At 36.5% G+C, this 26019-nt stretch overlaps 1 protein-coding gene across 1 annotated transcript; it reads left to right on the forward strand.

The window, feature by feature from the left end:
- The first annotated feature begins 823 nt into the window (after positions 1–823).
- Positions 824–26019, forward strand: acer2 (alkaline ceramidase 2). The gene is made up of 6 exons (XM_055212178.2): positions 824–1217; positions 1771–1885; positions 14014–14155; positions 14351–14488; positions 20946–21083; positions 23775–26019. Exons 1-6 carry the CDS (start codon positions 1113–1115, stop codon positions 23959–23961), a joined length of 825 nt encoding a protein of 274 aa, XP_055068153.1. The 5' UTR covers positions 824–1112; the 3' UTR covers positions 23962–26019.

Below are 26019 nucleotides of genomic sequence, written 5' to 3' on the forward strand. Positions count from 1 at the left end.
CTCTTCTATTCTGTAGAGTGGATGTATATTTGTAAGTACAAAATTCAGTCACACTGCAATAAACACATGTTGTTCAGATTTCATTCTGGCTTAAGTGTCTTAAAACTTGTGTATGAAGTATTGTATAATTGATAATTCAGTCAATGTTTATCTTTTAAATGCAAAATGCATTTTAACAGACATGATTTGTGTGAGAAGAATGATGCTTTAACAGGAAATGTTACTCCCTTACCATGATGTACTTTGTCATAAACTATTGTCTTAGTCCAGACAAACTGTCTCTTAAAAACAGTGCTTGAGCAACAGCATTTCCTGGAAACCCATACTTAATATGTCATAAATTAAATTTAGTACATACGCGCAAATATTTATTGTCTTTTTCCACAGTACACAACCAATTAATTTTTGTTTGTTTTTTCCTTCCTTCCTTTTATGACATGGTCCCGATAAACAGTTATGCACTGGCCCCAAAAAGCCAAACCTAAAATATTAATGTCATATCCACAAAAGAATATCAAACCATGTGCATTTTTTTCAAAAACAACCGAACACACTGTTAAGCCAAAAAGTATTTTAATATTTCGTCTAAATTGGTAAAACATCAATACTTATCAAACTCTTCCACAACCACCAAATAAAATATTAGAGCTTTGCATAACTATGTATATTTGTAATAAAAATAACAAAACACCAGTAATAACTTGATCTGTAGTTGTTCAGCTTATTTTAATGCTTGTTTTGTCTTATTTTGAAATAATTTTAAGTCATCTTGATGTTGAGAAACGCTGCTGAGGTACAGGGGTCAATCTGCGCATGCGCGGATCACATGTTGCGCTGTTGTTATTGTCAGTACTGTACAGTCACTGCAGGTCAGAAGCGGCACGAGCGGACCGGTTCGGACGGGATGGCATGATGACATGCCCAGCTAAAACGACTACAAATGCGTCATTGTTTAAAATAAACCCTGGAGACGGCAGTCGATCTATTTTACGTGTGTCCAATCCGACAACCTAACTTCGACAGAGCGTTGTGTAAAGATATTCAGCGCAGCTCAGCTCGTGTCAACTGAATTCGATAATCTGTGACAATCTTTAAATAGTGTTCGAGGAGAGATGGACGTACATTTTTGGGCTCATCTAAAGGCTGGCAGCTCGGAGGTGGATTGGTGTGAAGGAAATTATCTGATCTATTCCGGAATAGCGGAGTTTTATAACACGGTACGTGCTCTTTGTTGTCTAACGCTGAAGTTTGATGTGTCACTTTGTTTCAGTATATGCGCGTGCTATAATTTGCGAGATACTTTCGCAAGTATGGTCTGCTGACAGTTTAAAGTGTGGAAAGTTAGTACTGCTTTCTCTTTGTTTCTTTTCTTTAAACATGGACCTTATAAACAGACAGTTTTCCCCCACATAAAAAATACTGTAGTATACTTTACTAAAGTGAATTTTTAGTATAGACTACTGCAAAATAGTAATTACTAAAGTATAGCTACTTTCATATTATTTACTATGATACGATTTACTATATTAAATGCTACAGTGTTTTTCACGTGGGCAGTTGTGTAAAGTGCCAGTAGTTGACCTGAATTCATCCTGCTTGTAAACCACACCTCAAATGTAAAGAATGTCATACAGAATATCAAGCTAAGTAGGATTTTTGTACTATATAATCTATGGTATTTTGTTAAGAGTGTGTAAAAACATGGTATGTACCGAATCTGTGTTTTCAGAACTGTTGAGATTCATTCCTTGGTTCTTTTTCTCTTTTCAGATAAGCAATGTGCTGTTTTTCGTCTTGCCTCCTATTCTCATGTGTCTATTCAGGCAGTATGCCACGCATTTCAACAGTGGCATCTATCTCATATGGACTCTGCTTGTGGTTGTTGGTAAATTTTGACCCCCTTTGGATCTCTCTCTCTCTCTCACACACACACACACACACACACACACACACACACACACACACACTCTATCTATCTCTATCTCATTTACCGACAGTAACTTGTTGTAGTTTGGGGCCTCCACTCTTCCTTCTTTTCGGAATATTATTGCTCTTCAGGAAATAGCTGAATGATGGGAAGGGCTGCTGAAGGAAATTCATTATCTCAGTAAAAACAAATTCATGAGTTTAATGCTTTATTCTGTAATTCATGTGTTGATTTTGCAGTTGTAAACCTACGGAGCCCGCAAGGGGTCACTTTGGTGTATTTTTTTAGACCACACTATTGCGTTCCCACGCAATACTTTTGCGTTCCCACGCAATACTTTTGCGTTCCCACGCAATACTTTTGCGTTCCCACGCAATACTTTTGCGTTCCCACGCAATACTTTTGCGTTCCCACGCAATACTTTTGCGTTCCCTCGCAATACTTTTGGGTTCCCTCGCAATACTTTTTGCGTTCCCTCGCAAAACTTTTGCGTTCCCCCGAGAAACCTTTTGCGTTCGCTCGCAAAAAGAGAATACTGTTTTCTCGAGAAAGCACAGCGCTGCACGGCGTCACCTGAGGCAGTTCATTAGGCAATGGCATCATTGATGCCCACTGTTTGAAGATATGATATATAACTACTGTTATTAAAGAATTATACAGTATTTCTTTGTATTTAAGTCCAAGTTCAAACGAACAGCGGCATGCAAGACCAGTCCCGCACATTCAGTTCACTCCAAAATGGTCTAGTATTGTCACTTAACTTATGCTGCTTGACTTCTCAGCATAAAGATCATTATTAAATTAATATTAAATATTTCAAATTTAGAAATAGGCTACCCCATGCCATCTAATAAAGAAGTGGGTACTCCGTGCGTGCCGTGTACCCAGCACTACACCATATGGCATCATTGATGTCCGCTGTTGGTAGATATATAACTACAGATGTTGAATAATTATATTGTATTTCTTTGTATTTGGGTCCTGGTTCGGGGGGAAACTCTATAGACCGCTCCGTTGTGAAATGGAGCGGTTTGTGGAGTTTTATTTTGAACTTGGACATAGATACAAAAAATACAGTGTAATTATTTGGTGACAGGGTTGTATATCTACTAACAGCGGACATCAATAATGCCATATGGCCCGGCGTTGCATTGCCCCTCAGATCTGATTTACCCCCTCTGTTTCATTTTTGTATTCATGGTTAAAATGTTCAACCCCCTGATCTAAATAATAATTTAACCTTATGCCCATATGGGATTTAAAATGGTCAGTGACATTACTGTCAGATTCAAACGTCTTTCGCGCTGAGCCAGACGGACGAGCTCAGCGCTGTCATATAGCAACATGCAGTGTTTTCAACCTCATAATGTTTATTTTAGATTTCAGATATTTAAATACACATAAGAACTGGTAAAACAATAGCCTACATTTAGTTTGTAAAATACACACTGATGTCTGTGGAAGCAGCAATACAAATCTATTCAAATAAGATAGTAATTTGCAAATAATAAATAAATATTATTTTCAAATAATAATAATAATTTGCGGACGTATCAGACAAACACAGTGGAAGTATAAAGTTTACTTTATTGTTATAAAGGTTATAATGAAAAGACGGGGATGTGCTCCTCCCTTGCGAAAAATAAGCGTGCTTAAATGTAATTTTACAAAGTGTACTTATTACATAAATATAATATACTTTAATACAGTTAAGTGTGAATTAAATGCAATCTTTTCGGCGCACTGAATGCACATTAAATGTAATTAATTTCAAATATATCATATATTAAGTTGAAATAAAATGTAATAAGTTGCCATTAAGAGTTAACTTAATTGTTACTTTATTACAACTTTATATCTACTTTCATAATTGCTTCTAGTGTTTTTACAATATAGGCTACTTAAAGTGCACTACACAATATAATGACATGAAATTAATGTGACTTAAAATACACTTTAATGTCGGTTAACAATAAACTTAAGTGTGGATTAAATCCAATGTTTTCAGCGAAATGAATACAAATTAAGTGTAATTAATTTCAAATGTATCACATATTAAGTTGAAATTAAAACAATAAGTTGCCATTAAGAGTGCTTTTTTGCAACAACTTATGTGGGTCTTTAATACAACTTTATATTTACTTTCATAATTGCTTCTAGTGTTTTTAAAATATAGTTAAAGTGCACTGTTCAATCTGCTGTCAAGCAATTAATGTGAAATTAAAAATAAGTTAAAGTATATAACAGTACATTTAATTATTAATAAAATGTAATGTTTCAAATACAAATTTGCCAAATAAATTCAAAAATATAAAATTAAATTCAATCAGTTGAACTGTGATTTCAGTGCAGTAAAGCGATTTCAATGCATCTTTCTACAGTATGTACTTTAACTACTTTTATGTACTTCTCAAAATACTGAAAAACAAATCTAGTTAATTAAATATGTATTCATTTCAGTTTAATGCATTACAAACAAACAAAAACCACAATGCTTACACTGACAATAAAACAGTTTGGTAGTCAAATAATTATGAATCGATTTTTTTGTTTTGCAAAAGTACATTTAATAAATGAATAATGAGTTGTATATGTCCAAACAAATAAAAAAAAAACTCTTAGTTTCATATTGTAAAATTAGAATCAAACAAGTATCAATATTGAATAATTGCATCCCTTAGAATAAACAAACAAACTCAAAGTTATTTTTTTTAACATTTTAACAGACAACAAAAAAGAACTGCATGAACTTTAAATTAACAAATCCTTTAGTAGGTCACTTCAGTCTAATGATCATTTATTAAATGTGTTTAGAAATATTGTCATGAAAGTGTACTTTCTTTAAGTTAAACTTAAATACATATTATTACAGTTGTAAAAAGTGCACTTAAGTGTGTTAATAAATAGTCTCATTAAAGTGTATTCCATTTAAGTACATTAAGTGGTCTTTAATTTTAATTATATTATATTATCAGCAAGTGCACTTCTCAAAAAGTATACTCTTATTGTTTTAAGCACACAAAAAGTACGCTTTCAATACACTTAAGCACGCTAATTTTTCACAAGGGCTGTCAAGCAGCTATTACATAACAGAGCGAGGCCGACGAACGTGCTCTTAAACAGGAAATAATATATGGAATTATTTGTGCATCTTTAAATAACTGTAAGAATACATTTCTTTTAAATATAATTTTTGTCATATAAAGTTTTAAGAGATAATTATGTCTTTTCCACTTTTATTGCTTAGACTTGTTAATGCGGTTAACATGTTTTGCGCATTTACCTCAGAGGTTATTTCAGTAATATTGCTGTTTTTACGGTAATAATAATACAATTTACATGTCAATCCTGCTTCCTTATCCGTTTATTAATTTCATCATGCTGTTGTGTTAAGTAATATGTGGATATTTATTGCCATATGAGACGTTCATTGCTGTTATATGAATACTCTCATCTATTATTCAAATCATATGCGGAATAATGTGTGCATCTTTGAATAACTGTAAGAATGCAGTTCCTTTGAAAATAATTTTTGTCAAAGTTTTGATCAATAATAATGTTGTGAGGATATTGCCATTGCCGTGAATACTCTCGTCTACAATATGGATTATTACGCTGTTTAAATGTTGCTAGTGAGTTATTGGTTACCTGTGCAGTTGCATATTGAGTGTTTTATGGAGCGCTGCATTTAAAAAATCTGTCGTTCCAAAGCGAGATCTCAATGTGTATTATTCATTGATGGTAAGCCCCCAACAATTTCAAATTGCCCCTCAGTCATTTCATCCTGCAGCCGGGCCTATAGGCAACTTATTACATTTTATTTCAACTTAATATATTATATATTTGAAATTAATTACACTTAAATATTAATTTAACCCCCATATGGGATTTAAAATGTTCAGTGACATTCATGGGCGGAAATCCCGGGGGGGTCGGGGGGGACAGGACCCCCCCTATCTGAGGGTTGTCCCCCTAAAATATCATTAGAATATGTGTATTGAAAATAATTTAATGATTTATAATACTTAAAATAGGTGTGTAAGAAGTGAAACAATACAAATGCAAACGGAGCAACAACAAAAAAACTTTTAAACATTTTGATTCCCCCTCCCTTGCCTCACAGTGGTTTGGTCCACTGCCCGCGCCCCTTTTACCTCACCGGTCACCACCGACACACATTCCGGTGGTAGAGAAGTGTACGGAGCCGACGCGTTAAATAGCTATATACAACGTTTCCCATCACTTATTAGTTTATCCTCATATGTTTTAAAACTGGACTATGTTGACATATAAACATGAACATATTTCGTTTTCTGAGAACAGAAGCAGATAAACGATCAAGAAAAAATTTTTATGCATTCATGCAGAGGTGAGGCAGAGCTGAAAGTAACAAATTACATTTACTCACCTTGCTGTAACTGAGTTTTTTGTGTACTTTTACTTTGAGTAGTTTTTAAAATCTGTACTTTACTTTTACTTAAGTATGTTCAAAGTATTGTAGGCTACTTCGCTACATGTTAAATCATATCCGTTACTGAGTAAAAATAAATATAAAAGTAAGGTGATAAAGACGCGCCACGGTCGGATGATTGATTGATGGGCGGGGGAACGCGCAAAAAGAACCACGGAGAGGGACGAGACAGGCGCGGGCAATGCAGATTCAATTCTTACAAAAGAAACCCCTGGCCTTTGACGCAAAGCGATTGTTTCATTCAGTTAGGGTTCATGCTCTTGAGTACGGAGTTTGAGAATTGCCGACCGGGTTTTAACCGCTAATTTGCACGATGCGTTTTTAATACATGTGCATTATCTTCCGAGGTCTAGCAGCTTCGCGTCAAGTCAAACAATTTAAGAACGTCCTCAAAAATGCGCAGATCATTAGACATTGCAGAGAGAGAGAGAGAGAGAGAGAGAGAGCGAGCGCGCGAGAGATAGATTGAAAGACATCAGGTACACAGGTCTGGGAGCTAATAAACGTGTAAAGGATGTATAGTGTATAGCCATGGCACTCATCTCATTATATGCTCATTTATGTATATAGTTTAATAACATAATGTATGTTACCAGCAATACATCAATTACAACCTTACTATAATGATTGTATTTACTAGCTGCTGACCTCATATTATTTTTGCTTCAAAAGTGCATAACTCACCTGTAAAACTCATTAAATAATTCCATAAATGTTTCTTAGTTATAAAAAAGCTTTTTATTTTATTAACATTTGTTATTGCACTTTAATTGTAGAGATGTTTACAATTAAAAACATAGTTTGAGATGTATATCCTTCCTTTGTGAACTATACTAGAAACCTCTCCCCGCTGTAAAAAAGTAACTTTACTCTTAAAATTAAAATGACTTACTTTTTACTTGAGTAGATTTTTAGACAAGTAACTTTCCTTTTACTTAAGTAAAATATTATTAAAGTAACTTTACTCTTACTTAAGTAGAAAATTTTATTACTCTTTTCACCTCTGCATTCATATGTATTAAAATTAAATTTGCGTCCGTTCATAGAGAAAGAGAAACGTTTTCTATCTGTACCCATTTCCTTGCAAGTACAATTTTGCCTGTATTATTGGTGTCCCCTTCAAAAATTGTTCTTGAAAAATTTTATGTTTATTGTCCCCCCCAACATTTAGATGAGATTTTCGCCCCTGGTGACATTACTGTCAGATTCAAACGTCTTTCGCGCTGAGCCAGACGGACGAGCTCAGCGCTGTCATATAGCAACACTATGCAGAGTTTTCAACCTCATAATGTTTATTTTAGATTTCAGACATTTAAATACACATACGAACTGGTAAAACAATAGCCTACATTTAGTTTGTAAAATACACACTGATGTCTGTGGAAGCAGCAATACAAATCTATTCAAATAAGATAGTAATTTCCAAATAATAAATAAATATTATTTTCAAATAATAATAATTTGACGACGTATGTTATTCATATCAGACAAACACAGTGGAAGTATAAAGTTTACTTTATTGTTATAAAGGTTATAATGATACATGTTTGAAAGACGGGGGTGCGCGCCTCCCTTGCGAGGAATAAGTGTGCTTAAATGTACTTTTGTGGGGTGTGCTTGTTACATAAATATAATAAACTTTAATACACTTAAGTGTGAATTAAATACAATATTTTCGGCGCACTGAATGCACATTAAATCAAGAGGTTGAACATTTTAACCATGAATACAAAAATGAAACAGAGGGGGTACAAATCAGATCTGAGGGGGCAATGCAACGCCGGGCCATATGGCATTATCGATGTCCGCTGTTAGTAGATATACAACTTTGCTATCAAATAATTACATTGTATCTTTTGTATCTATGTCCAAGTTCAAAATAAAACTCCACAAACCGCTCCATTTCACAACGGAGCGGTTTATAGAGTTTCATTTTGAACTTGGACCCAAATACAAAGAAATACAATACAATTATTTAATAACAGTAGTTATATATCCACTAACAGCGGACATCAATGATGCCATATGGTGTAGTGCTGGGTACACGGCACGCACGGGGTACCCACTTCTTTATTAGATGGCATGGGGTAGCCTATTTCTAAATTTGAAATATTTAATATTAATTTAATAATGATCTTTATGCTGAGAAGTCAAGCAGCATAAGTTAAGTGACAATACTAGACCATTTTGGAGTGAAATAAATATGCAAAACTAGTCTTACATGCCACTATTCATTTGAACTTGGACTTAAATACAAAGAAATACTGTATAATTCTTTAATAACAGTAGTTATATATCAAATCTTCAAACAGTGGGCATCAATGATGCCATTGCCTAATGAACTGCCTCAGGTGACGCTGTGAAGCGCTGTGCTTTCTCGAGAAACAGTATTCTCTTTTTGCGAGCGAACGCAAAAGGTTTCTCTGGGGAACGCAAAAGTTTTGCGAGGGAACGCAAAAAGTATTGCGTGGGAACGCAAAAAGTATTGCGTGGGAACGCAAAAAGTATTGCGTGGGAACGCAAAAGTATTGCGTGGGAACGCAATAGTGTGGTCTAAAAAATACACCAAAGTGACCCCTTACGGGCTCGGTATAAACCTGATCTTTAGCACGGCTTTATAACCCAGAATAAAACCTGTGTTGCAGGATTCAAAAAGTAGACATACACTGGAAAGCCGATTATTCAGACTGATATCTGTCGAATACCGAAGCTGATACCAATAGTTTAATGGTTATATTAACGTGCATTAACTAAATTCTGAAGATTTATTCATATAGGGGCAGTTTCCCAGACAGGGTTTAAATTAATCCAGCACTGGGCCTTAGTTATATTGGGACATTTTAAGGGAACATGGCATGAAAATCTGTCTTTTTTCTGTTAAGTGCTGTAATTTGGTCCCCAGTGCTTTTATCAACCTAGAAATTGTGAAAAAGATCAACCCAGTAACTTAGTTTTGGTAAACCATTCTTTGCATGCATATGAAAAAATAGGTCATTGAAATTTGTGAATTTTGCTCCCCTTGTGATGTCAGAAGAGGATAACACCGCCCCTTAATCAGCTCATTTGCATTTAAAAGGACACACCCAAAACGCCAAATATTTGCTCGCACCTACAAAGTGGACATTTTAGCATGCTATAATAAATTATCTATATGATATTTTGAACTAGAACTTTACATACGTACTCTGAAGACACCAAAGATTTATTTGACATCTTAAAGTCTTGTAAAAATGGCTCAAACAAACCTTACAAAAAATGTTAAAGAGCACCTATTTCATTGCTAAAAACGTTATTTTGTGTATTTGGAATAATACAATGTATTTGCTTGGTTTATGGTTCAAAAAACATATTATTTTCCACATTCCGTATATGTTTGTTGCTCCAGATTTCCCTGCCTTCCTCAAACGCTCTGATTTGTTACAAAGCTCATTGATCTGAAAAGCGCTGCTGTGTCCCCGATTGGCCAGCTTACCATTACGTTGTGATTGGCTTAAATACCTCTGACGTCAGCCAGTAATGTGACACCAAATTTTTGGATTTGTACATTTTGCATATCGTTAACATGTACTAATACACGCTTACACACCAAAGGAAATTGTGAATCAGATCATTGGCGCCCTTTAAGATATGTCAGTGCAAGTTGATTTTAAATTAACGCACTTCAAACATGCATTTTAGTATTTTAATAGGATAAAACCTGTCCGGGAAAATGTCCCATAATGACCATTAATATTGAACATTAAACTAGTGATGTTTGTTTACATTTTCTATATGCAGAGCTCAAATTTATAGCATTTTCCTTGTCTCTTTTGATTGACAGGATATATCGGCCAATTACTATCGTCTGTTTTTAAATCGTGTGAAAAATGAACTGTTATTGGTTGATTTATCGGTGCATCTCTAGTTAAAAGTCACTTTAAGATTAAGGGGCGCCTATTGTCCGATTCACGTTTTTACATTTCCTTTGGTGTGTAGGTGTGTACATGTTGGCAATATGCAAAAGGTGCAAACCCCAAAGTAAACGATGATGCGAGTTATCGTCTTTTCCTGGACTACAACAAACACACGGATTGTAGTTTACTTCCTGGGATTGGTGATGTAGACAAGATCGACATTATCATAATTCTTCCCGCTTGGACTCACAGCCCGTAAGTTAAATCCTGTTAGCATTGCATTGTCACAGAATCTTTCAAACATGGTAAGGAGCATCACGTTTCCAGCTGACGTCAGAGGTATTCAGACCAATCACGTACAGGTTAGCTGGCCAATCAGGGACACAGAGCTTTTCAAATTCGTGCGTTTCAGGAAGAGAGTAAAATCAGGGAACTACACTGCGACCATTTTGGTCGCATATGTGACCTTTTGAAATGCCATTGCGACCCTAATTTTTATTGGGTCGCAAATGGATCACTGATTATTTTTGTGCCTACCTTATGTTTTAGGCAATATTCTATGATTTACTATGAGGATTTATTAAAACAGACATGTGTATTTTAAGAATACGTTTTATAACGTGCTCTGAGCCTACAACACATCAAGTTGGCTTCAATTTGCGTGAGAGCATGTCTTGTCTCTCCAGTGAGCGTGCTTTCTGTTTCTCAATGAATTGGGTCGGTGCGAAGCGAAGCAAGTGTCACATTGTATCCTTCCATGTTTCTGAACTTGAGCAAAGTTTTACCATTAGAGGCCTTCACTGAGGACGCGGGACCCGTGCGGTTCCGGGTTTATATTTTAAATGGTCAGTCGCGTCGGGGTCGGTCCTAGTTTAATTACTTCGGGTCCCAAGTCTGATTAATATTTTGTGTAAATCCCGAGTCGATCGGAGAACGGCCTCGAGCGCTACAAAAAAAAAACAGCTCCAGTGCAGTTTCAGCGTGCCTCCGGTTTCTACGTGCTGCATTTGCTTTCTCCCGTTTTTTATAATCTTATTATTAATAAACCATATCTTTTCTAAAATGTTTGCACAGATATGGTAGCAAAAAAGCAATGTTTATGTCAGGACCATTGCACTGAACGAGCAAAGCTCAAACTGACTCAAGATATAAAAAAACGCAAAGCTGTAAGTAAAGTCACCTGTCACCAGGACCGCAAGTAGACTTTTAAATCTGAAATAATGAGTGGATTAAGCTTTTTTAATCGGTAAGAGAGAAATAGAACAATAGAGCAGAAGCAGTAAAAGTGCCTATCTAATAGAAATTATAACCATTATAACATCAGTCACATTTATAATCTATAGACCTGCACTGTCTATTAATATACTACACATAGTATTGTATATATTGAGTTTCAATATAAAGGGGTCATCTAATTGCTTCATTTATGAGTGCAAAAACAGTAAGTGTTTTTGTGGTGCTTTAACAAAAACCTCATTCACACAGACCTCTGGTCCCAGAAAATACCCGTAAAATTGCCAGACAAGCGTCTGTGTGAACAAAAACTCGTTCCGTTAATCTTCTGGGATCGTTGCCGGAAAGAGGACCTAGTCAGATACACGGATAACCCTCTGTGTGAACAAGAAGCCGCAAGAATGCCGTAATGGGCGTGTCGAAGTGAGGACGGGTGCGTCATCATCACAACACAAGTTATGGTTCAGCTCCTTACAACGAGATAACATGCATATAAACATTCATCACGAGAAATGTTGCAAACTAGATTGACGCAGTAATCAGGAAATGATAAATGAGACGCATAAACAATGACGCACGTGCCGTAGTGAGGTCATTCACCAGCATTAGAACGGCGCGTCACACGCTCCTTTATAATCTTATCATAAACAAAAGTGCACGCGAGTGGTTCTTGGAGGGAGAAATAATATATAATATGCAAACTTCAGATGCTGCGTGGAAGAGAGGGCGGGACTTTCAATAGGTCACGTGTCTTTCCGGGACCATCACATGCCGGATTAACGTGGCAGTGTGAATGAAAAAAAATCTAACTATTCCGGAAAAATCCAGGATTCATATGCCGTGTATTTTACGGAATTTGTGTGTGAAAAGGGCTAAACAGTGTCAGCTTTGTTCAAAGAAAATTTGGGGTGGTTAGATTAACAAACTATAATGTGAAATTAATATCAATGTTCAATAAATCAAAGTAGTGTGTTGTGTCACACATTATTAGTTCTTTGTCACATGTATAGTAGACCATTTTGTGTCGGTGGGTAATAATTGCCCTTTTCACAGGCTACCACCACAAGTGAATTTCAGATCTGTCAGATCAACGTTAAAAAAACAAGGCGGCATGTGGTTTAAAGATGGCAAGTAAAATTAAAAGCATATCTGTATGCAATACAGTTTCATTATTGTTCATTATTATCCATAATATAATATAACTAATTTGTGCGACCAAATCATGTTTTGCGCCAGTAACTGAAAAAGTTAGTAGCGCAAGTGCCACCAGTGGAAAAGGTTAGTGTAGTTCCCTGAGTAAAATATGGAGCTACAAAAATGTACGGTATGTGGAAAATAATGTGTTTTTTGGCCACGGGCCACACAAACACATTGTATTATACCAAATACACAAAATAACGTTGTTTTTAGCAATGAAATAGGGGCTCTTTAAACTAAAGAATTCACAGTAAGTTGTAAAGTGTAGTGTTTTTCTGCACTCAGTGGACCCCTGTCAGTAGATTTTTTGTTTTTCTGGTTCACAGAAGGCCACACAAACTTTATTTCCCTTAGTCATCAGTAAAGTGTGTTAATATTCACATGACCAGAGTCCATTCTCACAACTGTGTTTGGTCTTTTGAGAATCTGCCATTTAAACAGTGAGGGTCCTATCACCCTCTGTGCTTTTGGTTTACAAAAGCTTCCTCTCATCATAGTGTGACCCTCACTGCTTTGCGAAAAGCAAAGCTACAATTTTATCAAGCTTGTTTGTGTTCCTTGGCCTTCATACTTTTTATTTGGAGTTGCTTGTTGTCTTTTCTCTTCTTAAAGCCAACGGTCACGTGAAAAATTGGTAAGAGATCTGTGCAAAGGGTGAGTTTTACTCAACTCAAACCACTGGTGTATTAAAACCTCACTGAGGAACAGCATGGGAAAGTAGCCAACTCGGCACAAACACCGCTCTGTACAAATGTGCTTAGAGTTTTTCTGGTGTTGAAGAAGCTGCTGACTTAATTAATCTGGGAAGGATTTTAAGAGTCGAAATCTCTTTTACCATCATATAATCCCTTTGGATTAAAGGATTAGACCTGGACAGATTGGTATTCATTTGTGAAGAACAGTAATATATTTGTTAAAATGTCATTTGACATTATTACATAAAGATTTATATGTTAAAACTATTTTATAACAACAAAAGTCTTATTATTGTGATGCTGGCCTCCTGTGCTGCTACATTGCTAGGGTGTTGTGAACTTGCCAAAAAGCATCACTCCCAAATATATATGATCGCCTGGTCAATAGATATGGCTCAGCTCACTTCTTTAATATAAGTGGGGATATGTATAGGTATTTTATTTCATTTAGTAATGAAATAATACAGCAGAATCGTTTACATCTCCTTATACAGCACTTAAACATTTCTTGCCCAAGGTTAATGCTTGACTGAATGTATATTGGATTGTGTAAATGCTATAAAACTGTTTTTACATTATCCTCTTGATCTTGTTTAGGTATCGGCTCAACTTACTTCCACGCCACCCTGAGCTTCTTGGGACAGATGTTGGATGAACTTGCCATATTGTGGGTGCTAATGTGTGCCATTGGCATGTGGTTTCCTAAGCGATATCTTCCTAAGATATTTCGTAAAGACAGGTGTGCCATCACATCCATAAGCCTACGCGTTTTGCTTGAAAATTTACATTTAGTGCATCCTTATTTGTTTGTTCAAGGCTTGATATTCCCGTCAAGTTGTAGGCGGTGCATTATCACTTGCGTACTTGCCCTATTGTCTCTCCTTTATTCTCCTTCCTGACTTTACTCTTTTCCTTCCCGTCTCTGTCTCACCAGGTCGAGGTTTAAACTTGTCATTGGCATTCTGTCAGGGATCACCACCTGCCTGGCCTTCATCAAACCTGCCATTAATTCCATATCCCTAATGACACTGGGAATCCCATGCACTGCACTTCTCATTACTGAGCTAAAGAGGTCGGTGGCTATGTAAAAATATATGCACTGAAAGCTGATGATCAGTTCTGTAGTGTTTATATGATATTGCATTGCATATTCAAATAACATTGACTGCCTTAATATAAATTATATTTTGTTTCAAAGCTTGAATCTTAAAGCAGCATTGCATTTGTCATTTAAAAATACAAGACAAAAAAATTTGATAAAATCTTTAGTGACGCACAATGCAGCCCATCTGACTTTACAAGGTAAACCTTAGACCTAGATTTTATTAAAATTTTCTTACTGAGAGCAGCATGTCAACGTGACTTTTGTTCTTTTGCACGCTTCAGTCACAACAACCCAAGTAACTATTCCCTAAAGACGTCCAGATGTTCATGGAGTTCATTTGCATCACTCTGCAAAAGAACAAACATTTTTATCAATTCCTTCCTGAAAACAAGATTAGCTGCTGTTGTTTACCAGATAGCTCTTAGCTCTACATTCTGACCAGTAAGATACAGCTTTATCTTCTAGCAAACCTTGAATGATGTTGTAGTTTTAGGAGTCATTTACACAACAATGATTTCAACCGTTAACTAGACATTTTGTATGCAATTTGCTTAGGGCCATAACCACAATAGACATTGAGGGGGGCCTGAATGTTTTGATCCCCCCAATGTTCAAGAATCAATGATCACGATTTGGTTACGGCCTTGGTTTTGCTATGTGTTTACACTATGACAACGTTTTTGGGTCTTGAAAACGCACATTTTTAAATACGTGTTTGAGTGCAAGTTTTTCATTAGGACGCCTTCTCATGTGAACAGTTTTGTGAGGGTTACTTTTAAAATGTATTCTGTTACAGTTACAAACTACTCCATAAAAAAAAAATTCCAGGCCGCAAAATATAAAAGTAATAGTGTAGTGTTTCTTTACAAGGTAACATCGCCATCTACTGGCCTGACACACCTAATACAGTGGATTTAGTCATATTTACAGATCCGTGTAAACAAGGATATTTTTGACAGCATTGTCGTGTGTACATACAATTTTTAACGGAAATACTTTTTTTAGTTTTCTCACTACATCATTGTCTTTCTAAGAGAACCTATATTGTCCGATTCATGATTTAAGTGTAAGTGTGTATTATTAGTAGCCTGCATGTTAACGATATGCAAAAGGTACAAACCCCAAAGTAAATGATGACGCGAGTTACCGTCTCCAACTTAAATCTCTTTTCTTGAACTAAAACAAACACACAGATTGTAGGCAACAGTTTACTTCTTGGGATTGGTGATGTAGTAAAGACCGACATTATCATAATTCCTCCCAATTTGGATTCACAGCTTGTAACCATTGTGCATGAATCTTTCAAACGTATCGTAAGGCGCGTCACATTTTCGGCTGACGTCCGGCTGAGGTATTCAGACCAATCGCAACGTACAGATTAGCTGGCCAATCAGGGACACAGAGATTTTTAAATCCGTGAGTTTCAGGAAGAGAGTAAAATCTGGAGCTACAAAAATGAACGGTATGTGAAAAATAATGTTTTTTTTTACCTTAACGGTACATTCACACTGAGCGAAAGCATTAACGCTTGACGGAAGGCTTGTCTTAAAGGAACAGTATGTAGGATTGTGGCCAAAACTGGTACTGCAATCACAAAACTTGTGGCTAAAACTGGTACTGCAATACACAACATGACAACATAAACAGTAGTTGAGGGCTGCAACTCCACTTTTTAAATGACAATATCCAGACCACTGTTCTGAGTGATATAAGTATTTGAAATGAAAATGATTTCTTAATGTGTTGTCTAGTGACATATCAGGGTCATTTTATGATTAATTGATATAAATTTCTTTCATACTGTTCCTTTAAGCATGGTCAACGGCCAATCACAGTGGCCGCAACACATGCTCCGGTCTTCCATAAACGTAATTGGCTGGCTCTGCCTAGGTTATTTGCATAAGGCGAACTGATTGGCTGACGCAGGCATTGGAAATGTTCAACTTCTGCTGCGAGCAACGGCAGGGACGTGGTGCCAACGGATTCAGTTCGGCAATGCATGACGTCGCCCATTAAAAGTAAATGTGAAGCGTCAACGCTTGTGCCCCGTGTGAATGTACCGTAAACCACACGGACAAATTGTATTATACAGTACCACCAAATACACAAAATAACATTGTTTTTAGCATTGAAATAGGTGCTCTTTAAACATTGTTGGAGTGAACGTATTTGCAACAGTTGTAGTAGATTACAATGCTTTTATAAGAACGAACACCAAACATCTCAAAGTACAGAGTTAAATATAACATTACATTGCTTTATATAGAAATAATAACTATTCCAGTTTCCAAGAAGTCTAAAATTGTTTCTCATCTCATCAGTTCCTTTTTTCTTTAAGTTTGATTTGGCTCTTCTAGGGTTTTTGTGTTGACTGGTATTTTGCAGAAAGTCATAAATTATGTTATGAATTGCTTGCTGAGGTCAGGATTGTATTATTGGTGTCCAAGGATTTCAGAAAAAATACAGGAAGTAGAATGTGTGTTCAGCTGTGATGCCAAATCCATTGACCTTAATGACTTACAACTTTCTGCAAAATGTTCAGAGAGTTTATCTGATACCATCATATTAACTAAACTTAGAATAAAGTTTTCATTGTCTGCACTTATTCTAGCACTTAGCAGTAATACATGAACAGTTGATGCATAGTGTTTGACTGTTGCACACAATAATGGCTTACAATGGTATGGACTTCAACATCTACAATTCAAGCAATTGAATCATAGTGAAGGATGTGTAAAGGAATTCTGAAAGTTTGATAGTTTAGTTTATTTATTCTTACTCTAGTATTCTCAATTCAGATCAAGCATGAACTTTAATATTGCTGGTGACATGGGTTTCTCTGGTTGTATCATACATTTTTTTATAATTACATGTTTGTTTCGAGATCCACTTATAATGTTAGCCTAGACTTTTCATGATTTCCCACAGACTCAGTAAAAAGAATAAAATATTTTGCTGCGCCTTTGACATCTATGTAAACATTGTCTTTGCATGTTAAATTAGCAGCATTTGTTTGTTTGTTTGTTTGCTTGCTTGATGTCATGAGAGAACAGCAAAACTATCTTTGCTAAAGTGCACTTTGTAAACCGTGAAGATCAGACTGAAATATTCATGGTTCTTGTTTGAATAGACATCAGCTGTTTGTTTCTAATTGTGCATGCACAACGCCAGTAAGTTCATCGCTGTGTGTCGCTAGTCTCTTAGAAGTTGTTAGAAGGCATTCCTAATTTTGGTTGTCCTAGTAACAACTATAAACTAATGACTAACCATCCTCTCAGTAAATGACAAAAGATGGATGACTTAACCACCACTGCTTCACTCTCATTGGTTGTCGCTTCCGGAAGTGTTTCTGTCATTTGAGAAATGAAGTTTTGCTATGGTTTCCGGGTTAAACTACATGTTTCCTGGAACAGAGTGCAATGGGTTTAAGATACGTTTTCTCTTGTTTGGGGTGTCAAAACTGTCAACCCAATCAGCAGCAACATAGATAAACGTAGATAAACATGCGGTACTAAAGAGACAGCTCGCCCAATGTGTCCAAGTTGGGATGTTTTCTTTAGGGGACAAGTTCGGTATGTTACACTTAAAGCCCTGTTTTCAGATTGTTTATGATGAAATAGAACGATTTTGACTGAATTTTAGACATATGATGCTTGCCCGAGAATTTTCGGGTGTTTCTTGTATCACCTCCCACCTCTATAATGGGTTTATAGGTGCACTGGAACAATCCTTTTTAAAATGCACTAAACTTTCATTTACAAAGATGTGAAACTCACCGAGTGGTCAGGGGTGTTCACTGATATGCATCTTTTGCAGGGATTTTTGTGTGAGCATATCAATGAACACCCCTGACCACTCGGTGAGTTTCACGTCTTTGTAAACGAAAGTTTAATGCATTTTAGAAAGGATTGTTCCAGTGCACCTATACACCCATTGTAGAGGTGGGAGGTGATACACCCAAAAATTCTCGGGCCAGCATCATATGTCCAAATTTCAATCAAAACCGTTCTATTTCATCATAAACAATCTGAAAACAGGGCTTTAAGTGTAAAATACTGAACTTGTCCTTTAATTCTGGACGGCAAGGGCAGTGACTGTAACACTGAGCGTATTGAACACGTATTTATACCGATTTCATCAGGTTCTGATCAAAACAACACAACACAAAGAATGGCCTTCTCAGCTGCCATAGTTGCAATTCTTGCGTCATCAGAACAGGGTGTTCAACGCACCAATGTTTCCGTTAAAAAAACATTGTGCAATGTCTGTCGGGGCTGAACGCAGCCCTGTACTCAAACCCACTTCCTGAGCATTCTCTGTCGCCGGAAATTGACAAGCTTCCATTTAGATGAATGAGATCGCGTCACTGGCGGTGTGCATGTAGCGTCATACTGGGATTCTTGAGATACTAGTCACCAGTAACATGACGACTATCATTAATTATTTTAGTTTAGAAAACATAGGGGGCGATTTATTAACAGCTTTACTAACGCAAAATTTATGTATGGAGAGTATTTAACTAAATCACGAAAGGTGATTTACTAACGTTTGCGCTTATCAATTAACTTTTTGCACCAATATTTAACTTTTAAAACCATTTTGTGGGTTGGTCATTATGGAAATGAGATGTTGCACTCGTGTCTCTTTTTTAGTAAATCAGCTGCAGAAATTTCCACTTCTATCTGTGCTTTTTATAAATTATGCCTTCATGCTAGTTTGGCTTGTTGAGTAAATTTGGCCCATTGTATTACAGTTGGGCCAGTTTTTTAAACGCATGCGTCTTTGATGGTTTCTTTAAATATGGGAAGTTACAGTATAGTTGTTTGATGCTTCAAACTTTTTTTTTTGGTGCTTACATTTTTTTAAAATGTGGCACGTTTAAAATGCATTAAGCAGAAAACAGGGCTTGAGTTTCACAACGAGGCAAAAACAAATCTTCTAACGCAGAGATCATATGATACAGTGACACATCGCAAACACATTCAAGCCTATATTTATTTGTTACAGCCGTTCTACTTTTAGTAACTTCCTGTCTCTGTCGCTCTCTCTGTCTCTTCCGTCTCTCTCTTTCTCGCTCCAATCCTGTCAGCACTTCTTCTCGCATCTTAACCCAGCAGCTTTAACACTTTAAATGCTGACTTTCTGCTTCTGGACATTTCTTTTGACTCTTTTAAGGGTTTTGTTATTATGACATTAACCACTGATGTCAGCAGTGATCGATATTCAAGAAACATTCATCTGAGAACTGCTATGTTTGTTTACTGCTAATTTAATTGAATCTGTGTGGGCAGTTGTATGACAAATGACCGGCAGCGTGATCCTATGTGTGAAAAATCGTGACTAAAATCTCTCAAACCAAACAACATTATTGGCAGCCATTTAATGTTCAGCAAAAAGAATGATATATACACTGTATGTTAGCAACTTTTTTCTAATGATAAAGCCATTTTTCTGACAGAGCATTTCTGTTCTTTCCTTTCTAACTTACTAATAGATGTTAAATATCACCATTGACTGCTATTCGCTACATGTTCTCGGTGGTTGCTGAATATTGCTATATATTCAAAAAGGTTGTTTATATGCTGCTATGTGGTTGCTAGGTGGTTTTGGGTGGTAACTAAAAAGTTACTAGGTTGCATACTGATCTAAATTAAAATAGCCCATCTCCAAATCTCTGATATTCTGGTTTCTTAAAGGGGAGATTTCTTTTTTAAGATGTAAAATAAATCTTTGGTATTCCCAGAGTACGTATGTGAAGTTTTAGCTCAAAATTCCTTTTAGATAATTTATTATAGCATGTTTATTATAGCATGCACTTTGTGCCGTTTTTTGGGTGTGTCTTTTCCAATGCAAATAAACTGATAAAATGCAAACACTGATCGTCGTAGTTTCATGAAATTGAAACTCAATTGTGCTGTCAATTATTTTCTCTCTCTCTCTAATAAATGGCAGTGCGGTGGTTGGATAGTTGCGTTTGTATTTTTTTTTAACAAGATTCCCTTCTGGATCACAAGGAGAGCAAAATTTCAATGACCTACTTTTTCACATGCTTGCAGAGAAAGGTTTACCAAAACTAAGTTGCTGGGTTGTTCTTTTCTATGTTAGATGCACTGGGGACCCAATTATAGCACTTAAGCTCAGATTTTCATTACATGTCCTCTTTAATATAGCTCCAGTACCGAATTCATCGTTTTTTACCTGTGTTTTGGTTTACACATATGAAAGAAAAGCCAGATCTCTCTTCAGCAGGTTGGAATGTAATACATATGCAACATATTTAGTTTATATCCAAACCACGTAGAGAACGAGTTGTGCACCAATATGCAATGTTTGATGAAATATCTAACAATACAGTAAATGTGAGCTACAGTATAAGGTAATATTATATTACATAAGGAGATTTTTATTGTTTGTTTTACTGTAGGTGTGAAAACCCACGTGTGTTCAAGCTGGGTCTTCTCTCAGGGCTGTGGTGGACTCTGGCATTGATGTGCTGGATTAGTGATCGCATTTTCTGTGAAATGTGGTCGTCTGTCAACTTTCCTTATCTACACTGTGCCTGGTAAGTGCACCTCCCTCCTTCTGTTCACATGTATTTATCTCATTCATACTCCCTTTTGTGAGCATGCTCAGTGTGCCGCAACTTACAGTTTGGTTCTTAAAGTCCCCCTGTAGTTGATAAATTTATCACTTAAAACCATAGATTTGAATATAAGAATTAGTCCACTCTTTCGCACGCCCTCGGACCATAGATATGATTATGAGTATTAGTCCCCGCCTCCACTGTTTCGCACCACCTCAGACTATATGAATATGAAAATAATAGATATATATATTTGTAAATAGATGCTAAATTCTAAATCTATGGCTCGAACAACTAATTCACTCGTTCAACTGTGTTGATGTGATTGGTTACGTGTTTGTGATATAGGAAACCAAGGAGATTTCATACCACGATTTTTGTCTTATGGAAACTGTTTGGAGAGTGGAAGAGTCAAAAATACCTTGATATGAATTTTTGCTCATACCGCCCACCCCTAGTCCCCGCCTTCACTGTTTCGCACCACCTGGGACCATAGATATAAATTTGAGAATTAGTCCCCGCCTTCACTGTTTCGCAAAACCTCGGACCATAGATATAAATTTGAGAAATAGTCCCCGCCTCCACTGTTTCGCAGCAACACGGATCATAGATATAAATTTGAGAATTAGTCCCCGCCTTCACTGTTTCGCACCACCTCGGACCATAGATATAAATTTGAGAATTAGTCCCCGCCTTCACTGTTTCGCACCACCTGGGACCATAGATATAAATTTGAGAATTAGTCCCCGCCTTCACTGTTTCGCACAACCTCGGACCATAGATATAAATTTGAGAAATAGTCCCCGCCTCCACTGTTTCGCAGCAACACGGATCATAGATATAAATTTGAGAATTAGTCCCCGCCTTCACTGTTTCGCACCACCTCGGACCATAGATATAAATTTGAGAATTAGTCCCCACCTCCACTCTTTCACACCACCTCGAATTATAGATATAAATTTGAGAATTAGTCCCCGCCTTCACTGTTTCGCACCACCTTGGACCATAGATATAAATTTGAGAATTAGTCCCCGCCTTCACTGTTTCGCACCACCTCGGACCATAGGTATGAATATGAAAGTTAGTCCCTGCCTCCACTGTTTCGCACAACCTCGGACCATAGATATAAATTTGAGAATTAGTCCCCGCCTTCACTGTTTCGCACAACCTCGGACCATAGATATAAATTTGAGAATTAGTCCCCGCCTCCATTTCGCACCACCTCGGACCATAGATATAAATTTGAGAATTAGTCCCCGCCTTCATTTCGCACCACCTCGGACCATAGATATAAATTTGAGAATTAGTTCCCGCCTTCACTGTTTCGCACAACCTCGGACCATAGATATAAATTTGAGAATTAGTCCCCGCCTCCATTTCGTACCACCTCGGACCATAGATATAAATTTGAGAATTATTCCCCGCCTTCACTGTTTCGCACCACCTTAGACCATAGATATAAATTTGAGAATTAGTCCCCGCCTTCACTTTTCACACCACCTCGGACCATAGATATAAATTTGAGAATTAGTCCCCGCCTCCATTTCGCACCACCTCAGACCATAGATATAAATTTGAGAATTAGTCCCCGCCTTCACTGTTTCACACCACCTTGGACCATAGATATAAATTTGAGAATTAGTCCCCGCCTTCACTGTTTTGCACCACCTCGGACCATAGATATAAATTTGAGAATTAGTCCCCGCCTTCACTGTTTCGCACCAACTGGGACCATATATATAAATTTGAGAATTAGTCCCCGCCTCAACTCTTTCGCACCACCTCGGATCATAGATATAAATTTGAGAATTAGTCCCCGCCTTCACTGTTTCGCACCACCTTGGACCATAGATTTAAATTTGAGAATTAGCCTCCGCCTCCACTCTTTCACACCACCTCGGACCATAGATATAAATTTGAGAATTAGTCTCCGCCTCCACTGTTTCACACCACCTCAAACCATAGATATAATTTGAGAAATAGTCCCCTCATCCACTCTTTCGCACCACCTCAGACTATATGAATATGAAAATAATATATATATTTGTAAATAGATGCTAAATTCTAAATCTATGGCTCGAACAACTAATTCACTCGTTCAACTGTGTTGATGTGATTGGTTACGTGTTTGTGATATAGGAAACCAAGGAGATTTCATACCACAATTTTTGTCTTATGGAAACTCAGATTTTATGCAGAAACTACTCGCCAATGCCGTTGAGTGATGAATTTGCACCACGTGAACATATAAGCAACAATAATAACTTGCTTTTCAGCACAGTGGACTTTAACAGTTAACAGTTGGTTGCTAATATTTATACATTATACTTTAAAATTTAGTGTTCTTGTAGTCAGTTTGCAGAGCATTGCATTACCAACATATAGGTCATAGGTTTGATCCCAAAGAACACAGAACAAAACAAATCACTTGAAGTCGCTTTGGAAGCAAATGTAACCCTGCTGCAAGTTTGTTTTTTTAAACATTTTCCTCAGTGATATGCAAAGTCTGTGTCAGGGATGTTACATCAGCCCAACCCTTTTCTCTGCAATGCCACCACACCAGTCTGCGGTGTATCATTTTTTCAACAGCGCTGATGTCACTATGACTATTTGATTGTGGTTATTATTTGCTTTTTTAACATTGAACCCCCTCACCTGTCATTTTTACAGGCATATTCTTATCTGCTTGGGTTCGTATCTGGGATGTGTGTGTTTTGCTTATTTCGACGCCGCATCCGAGGCTCCAGAGCAGGGACCCGTTCTCAAATTCTGGCCCAGTGAGAAATGGGCTTTTATTGGGGTGCCATACGTCACTCTTCTCTGTGTGCACCGCAAGACCTCCATTAAGCTGACATAGACTGTGCCATGTTCAAAGGTATCTGAATACGTTTGGTCCACAAGAAGGAGAATCCTGTTTTTCCAGGTGGATTTGTTTGTTTTGGGTGAAACGTGTTAAGCAATCAATATAAATCATGTGAAGCATCATTTAAGTGAAAAGTGTTGAATGACCTCAGTATGGAGAGTTTACTCAGGCGCACAATGTTGCACAATTAACACGTTAAGTAAGATCCTGTTTGGGTGAAGGACGTTCAATCCTTTTCAAAACAGATTTTTACACCAGCAATTAGACTTTTATTTAAGTGTGAGAATACTTTAGGTTGTTTGTTACATTAACAATTTTGAAATCTCATTACTTTTCACTATACAATACAATAAGGGAAAATATACAAATTATTGTTAATACAGGGAGATCAGGACACAGGTGAAAGGCACATATCACCCTAAAAGGATTTACGTGTATTTCTGAGTTAACAGGCAGCTGCGGTCTTTAAAACAAAGCTTCTAAAAGAGTTCTTCACAGCGATGTCATAGAAGAACCTTTTTTGGTTCTCCAAAGAACCTTTACGTTTTTCTTTCTTGCCTTTTTATAGTTTGTAGAAGCTTTGTACACTTCACAGAAAGGTTGTGTGAATGTTGAAAGACCATTTTTTGAAACTTTAAAAAAAAGTGACTTATCTCTTATTACTATGTGTGTACCGCTTATTAAACAGATTATTGCCAAATCAATAAATAAATAGACATGAAATATTACATTTTATAAGATAAAAGTTATTTTCATGTGTGAGAAAATAGAGACGTAATACATTTGACTGGTGAATGTTTTCATTGACCAATCAGAATCAGTTTTGTTGGTGTCATCTCTATTTTTGTACATGTTAACAATATATTGGTTATTGGTCAATGGTGCTCAAAAACACTTAAAATATCTTCCTTTGTCTTCAGCAGAACAGAGAAATTTATACAGGGTTTTAACAACGTGAGGGTTAGTAAATTATGACAAAATGTTCCTTTTTTTGGGGATCTATTCATTTAATGCTTAATATACATTTTCCCTATTGACTGCCAAACTTAATCAGAAATATACATTTGTTGGTAAATGAATTAAAATCATGAGCAACTAACCATGACACCATGTTAATGCTACACATTTGTGGCACACGTGCAACTTTACTAAGGTGTTTTACTAGTTTGTTTTTTTCCCCCATATCTGGAGGATAATTCTTCCTATGCCTGATACTTCCTGATACAAAATGTAACATAATGAAGTTTAATACATGACATTTATGTATTAATTATATGAATGCAGCATAAACTGGATGTTTTAATCGAGATATTTTGAGCCTTGTTGCACTACTACGAAATTAAGCAGTGTTTTTGACACACAATGTATTGAAAGATTTGAATTCAGTGCATGCAAATTGTTTGTTGAATTGAATGTAAAGAAATGCTCTTTTGAGAATGATTGACATATATTTGCCAAATGTCAGTTTTTCATTTGAATGTCCATATAGTGTAATTATCTATACATAAATATTTAGATTTCTCAACTTCCTAACACTTTTTACAACAAAACACTTTTCAAATGCCTTTTCCAGTTTGTATCTTCAGACCAAAATGTCAGTGATCACAAATTTGTACTGCCATTAACTGTCAAGGATTTTTTTAAGGAATAAATGCCAAATTACACCATGCAATATTAATACATATTCAATGCCAATTTATACAAACCTTACCCATGCCACAAAAGAGATACTGAATTGTTACCCGTTTCTGCCGTTGATCCAGCCTTCCAAGTCATAGTTTTTCAGAGGTACTTTCTGCTCAAGCAATGCACAATATGTACTGTAAGCCAGTGTCATGGCTATAGCGTATGTGAATGTGTATTTGTATATTTTTCGGTCTCTGCCACACAGACCCAAATGCAACAAAGGGACCAATTATACAAAGGCTATTTATTTTTGTGACGTAACCTATTAATATTTTTTATTTACCACTGATTAATGAATGTTTGTAACCAAATGAGTTGTATTTTTTACATTTTATTTAATAAAATATGCTCATTAACAAGCTTGAA

The sequence above is a fragment of the Misgurnus anguillicaudatus genome, chromosome 21, assembly GCF_027580225.2.
Source record: "Misgurnus anguillicaudatus chromosome 21, ASM2758022v2, whole genome shotgun sequence".
Classification (NCBI taxonomy): domain Eukaryota; kingdom Metazoa; phylum Chordata; class Actinopteri; order Cypriniformes; family Cobitidae; genus Misgurnus; species Misgurnus anguillicaudatus.